A 3,912-nucleotide genomic window follows, 5' to 3' on the forward strand; every position below is an offset into this window, starting at 1 on the left:
ATGCGGACTTAGTCAACCAGTCCACAATCACCAAAATAGCATCAAACTTCTTCAAAGTCCATGGGAGCCCAACGACGAACTCGATGGTGATACACTCCCATTTCCACTCTGGAATCTCAAGCCTCTGAAGTAATCTACCCGGCCTCTGATGCTCGTACTTCACCTACTGACAATTCAAGCACCGAGACACAAACTCCACTATATATTTCTTCATCCCCCTCCACCAATAGTGCTTCCTCAAGTCCTGGTACATCTTTGCGGCACCCGGATGAATGCAATACCACTAACTGTGGGCCTCCTCAAGAATCAACTCACATAACCCATATACATTAGGCACATAACTCCGGCTCTGCATCCGCAACAACCCATCATCCCCAATAGAAACCTCTTTGGCATCACCGTGCTGAACCGTGTCTTTACGGACAAGAAAATAGGGGTCGTCATATTGACGCTCTATGATGCGATCAAATAAGGAAGACCGTGAAACCACACAAGCTAGAACCCAACTGGGCTCCGAAACATCTAACCTCACGAACTTATTGACCAAGGCATGAACATCTGATGCAAGCTGTTTTTCACTAATAGGAATAAATGCAAGGCTACCCATACTCACCACTATTCTACTCAAGGCATCGACCACCATATTGGCCTTCCCAGGATGATACAAAATAGTAATATCATAGTCCTTTAGAAACTCCAACCATCTCCGCTGCCTCAAATTTAGATCCATTTGCTTGAACAAGTGGTGAAGACTCCGATGATCCATAAATACCTCACATGACACACCGTAGAGATAATGCCTCCAAATCTTCAATGCATGGACGATGGCTGCTAACTCTAAATAATGAACGGGGTAGTTCTTCTCATGAGGTTTCAACTAGCGTGAAGCATAAGTAATCACTCTACCCTCCTGCATCAAGACACACCCAATACCAATCCAAGAAGCATCACAATATACTGTATAAGTACCCAATGCTGAAGGAAAAACTAGAACTAGGGATAAGGTCAAGGCAGTATTGAGCTTCTGAAATCTCTCCTAACACTCATCCGACCTCCTGAATGGATCACCCTTCTGGGGCAACCTGGTCAAAGGCGTTGCAATGGACGAGAAACCCTCTACGAAGCTACGATAATAACCGGCCAAGCCGAGAAAACTCCGAATCCCAGTAGCTGAAGACAGTCTGGGCCAACTCTGAACTGCCTCTATCTTCTTTGGATCTACCTTAATCCCCTCACTGGACACCACGTGCCCCAAAAACTCCATTGAACTAAGCCAAAACTCACACTTGGAAAACTTGGCATAAAGCTTCTCCTCCCTCAACCTCTGTAGTACAATCCTCAGATACTGTGCATACTCCTCCTAGCTACGTGAGTACACCAGGATATCATCAATAAATACTATGACAAATGAATCAAGATATGGCTGGAACACACTGTTCATCAGATGCATGAATGGTGCTGGGACATTGGTCAGCCCAAAAGATAGCACAAGGAACTTATAGTCACCATAGCGGGTCCTGAATGCCGTCTTTAGAATATACGAGTCTCAAATCTTCAACTGGTGATATCCAGACCTTAAATCAATCTTAGAGAACACTCTAGCTCCCTGAAGCTGGTCAAATAAGTCATCAATGCATGACAAAGGATACTTGTTCTTAATTGTAACTTTGTTCAATTGCCTATAGTCGATGCACATTCGCATAGTACTATCCTTCTTTTTCACAAATAGATCCGGTGCACCCCTAGGCGACACACTAGGCTTAATGAACCCCTTATCAAGAAGCTTATGAAGCTGCTCTTTCAATTCCTTCAACGCTGCTAGTGCCATATGGCATGGAGGAATAGAAATGGGCTGAGTTCCTAGCACCAGGTAAATACCAAAATCAATATCCCTGTCGGGTGGCATGCCTGACAGGTCTACAGGAAACACATCTGGAAAGTCTCGCACTACCGAAACATAATCAATAGTAGGAGTATCAGCACCAACATCCCTCACAAAAGCAAAATATGATAAACACCCCTTCCCAACCTTCGTTGGGCCTTCAAATATGAAATTATCCTACTAGGAACAAAGTCCAGAGAACCTCTCCACTGGATCCTAGGTAACCTAGGTATCCCCAATATCACGGTTTAAGCATGACAGTCCAAAATAGCATGATATGGGGACAACCAATCCATACCTAAAATCATGTCAAAATCAACCATATTAAGCAATAATAGATAATAGAATCACCCACTAGCGTAGATACATGAACAAGTAAAAATAAGGACTCGTGGGGCACATCCAAGTAACGAGAAAAATATGATGATACATACAAATAAGTGGAACTAGGGTCAAATAATATAGAAGCATCCCTATGACATACTGAGACAATACCTGTGATCACTCCGTCTGAAGAGACGACCTATGGCTTGGCAGGGAAATCATAGCATCGAGCATGACCACTACCTGATCGGCCTCCCCTTCTAGGGCGACCTCTAGCTGCCTGAGCCCCACCCCGAGCTAGCTGAGCGGGTGGTGAAGTAACTGGTGCAGAAGTCGCAGCCTGACTCCTCTGCTGAACTGGACCTCCCAAAAGACGGGGAAAACACCTCTTCACATGACCAAAATCTCCACACTCAAAGTAACCGTGCTCTGACAATAGCGGTAGGTACTGAAGTGGACCCCAAAAACCAGAATAACTACTATAGGTACCTGACACAGATGAACCCTGAATTGATGGAGCATGAAATGAACTCTGAGCTGGGAAGGCACTAAGAGATGACTGACCTGAACGAGCACTATATAAACCATGGCTAGCTGATGCACCATGATGAACCGAGCGAGCAATATGAGTGGGCCTATAAGGACGACCTATGCTATGGTGGGACTGCCCTATAGAAGAAACACCGCTAAAACCACCCAAACCACAAGGCCTCTTGGCCTCCATCTCCTCACACTCCTGACTACGGACCTGCTCTAGCTGCCTGGAAATATCAACCAGCTCGTTGAACCTGGAACCTGATGCAATCTCTCGTGTCATAACAAAATGCAGTCCATAGTTGAGTCCATCAATGGACCTCCTAATCCTCTCCCTCTCCGTGTGAACCAACCATATCACGTGACGATCCAACTCTGAAAATCTCATCTCATACTGGGTCACGAACATACCCTCCTGGCATAGCTGTTCAAACTGCCTACGCAACTCCTCCCTCTGGGCCGGTGGGAAAAACTTTTCCAAGAAGAGAACAGAGAACTCGTGCCATGTAAGTGGTGAAGCGTCGGCTGGCCTGCTCATCTCATAAGCCTCCCACCATCTAAAGGTTGCCCCCGACAGATGAAAAGTAGTAAATAAGACTCCACCAGTCTCCAGAATACCCGTCGTGCGAAGCATCCACTGGCACCTATCCAAGAATTCCTGAGCATCCTCCGACTCAGCCCCACTGAAGGATGGAGGCTTAAGCCTCCCAAATCGCTTTAGCCTCTTCTGCTTCTCGTTACTCTTCGATAGACCCACCTGGGCCTGAGCAACTACAACTAGCTAGGTTGGTAGTACCCCCGGTGTCTAAAGTCCCTGCACCACATGCTCTGGAGGACAGGCGACGAGAGTCTGAGCACCTCTCCCGGCCTAAGAAGTGGCTGGTGCGGCCTGAACTGAAACCGCCCGAGCAAGGCTAGTGCATACAGTCAATATCTGGGCCAGAGCCTCTTGAAGGTCTGGAATCACAAGGGGAACAACTGGTGGCTAAGTTGGTCCCACCGGCTCTGCCTGAAATTTGCTCCTGAGCTAGAGCTACTGGTGGGTCTACAGGTGCTTCTCTAACTGCTGTATGAGCTGCACCTCGACCTCTACCATGTCCCCGACCTCTCTTGACCCTAGCTGGTGGCACTGGTGGCCGTTCGCCCGATCCGGTAACAAGTGTCCTCACCAT

The 3,912-nt window shown here is 47.0% G+C and overlaps 2 protein-coding genes across 2 annotated transcripts; both read right to left on the reverse strand.

Moving 5' to 3' along the window:
• Positions 1 to 283: 283 nt before the first annotated feature.
• LOC138908832 (uncharacterized) lies at positions 284 to 643 on the reverse strand. The gene has a single exon (XM_070199449.1). The coding sequence runs from the start codon at positions 641 to 643 to the stop codon at positions 284 to 286; it is 360 nt and encodes a 119-aa protein (XP_070055550.1).
• A 1,762-nt stretch (positions 644 to 2,405) lies between these two features.
• On the reverse strand, positions 2,406 to 3,912 carry LOC138908835 (uncharacterized). Its single transcript, XM_070199457.1, has 2 exons — positions 3,666 to 3,912; positions 2,406 to 3,511 (listed from the first exon to the last, which is right to left on the reverse strand). Exons 1-2 carry the CDS (start codon positions 3,910 to 3,912, stop codon positions 2,406 to 2,408), a joined length of 1,353 nt encoding a protein of 450 aa, XP_070055558.1.

Source organism: Nicotiana tomentosiformis, chromosome 1 (assembly GCF_000390325.3).
Source record: "Nicotiana tomentosiformis chromosome 1, ASM39032v3, whole genome shotgun sequence".
In the NCBI taxonomy this organism is placed as follows: domain Eukaryota; kingdom Viridiplantae; phylum Streptophyta; class Magnoliopsida; order Solanales; family Solanaceae; genus Nicotiana; species Nicotiana tomentosiformis.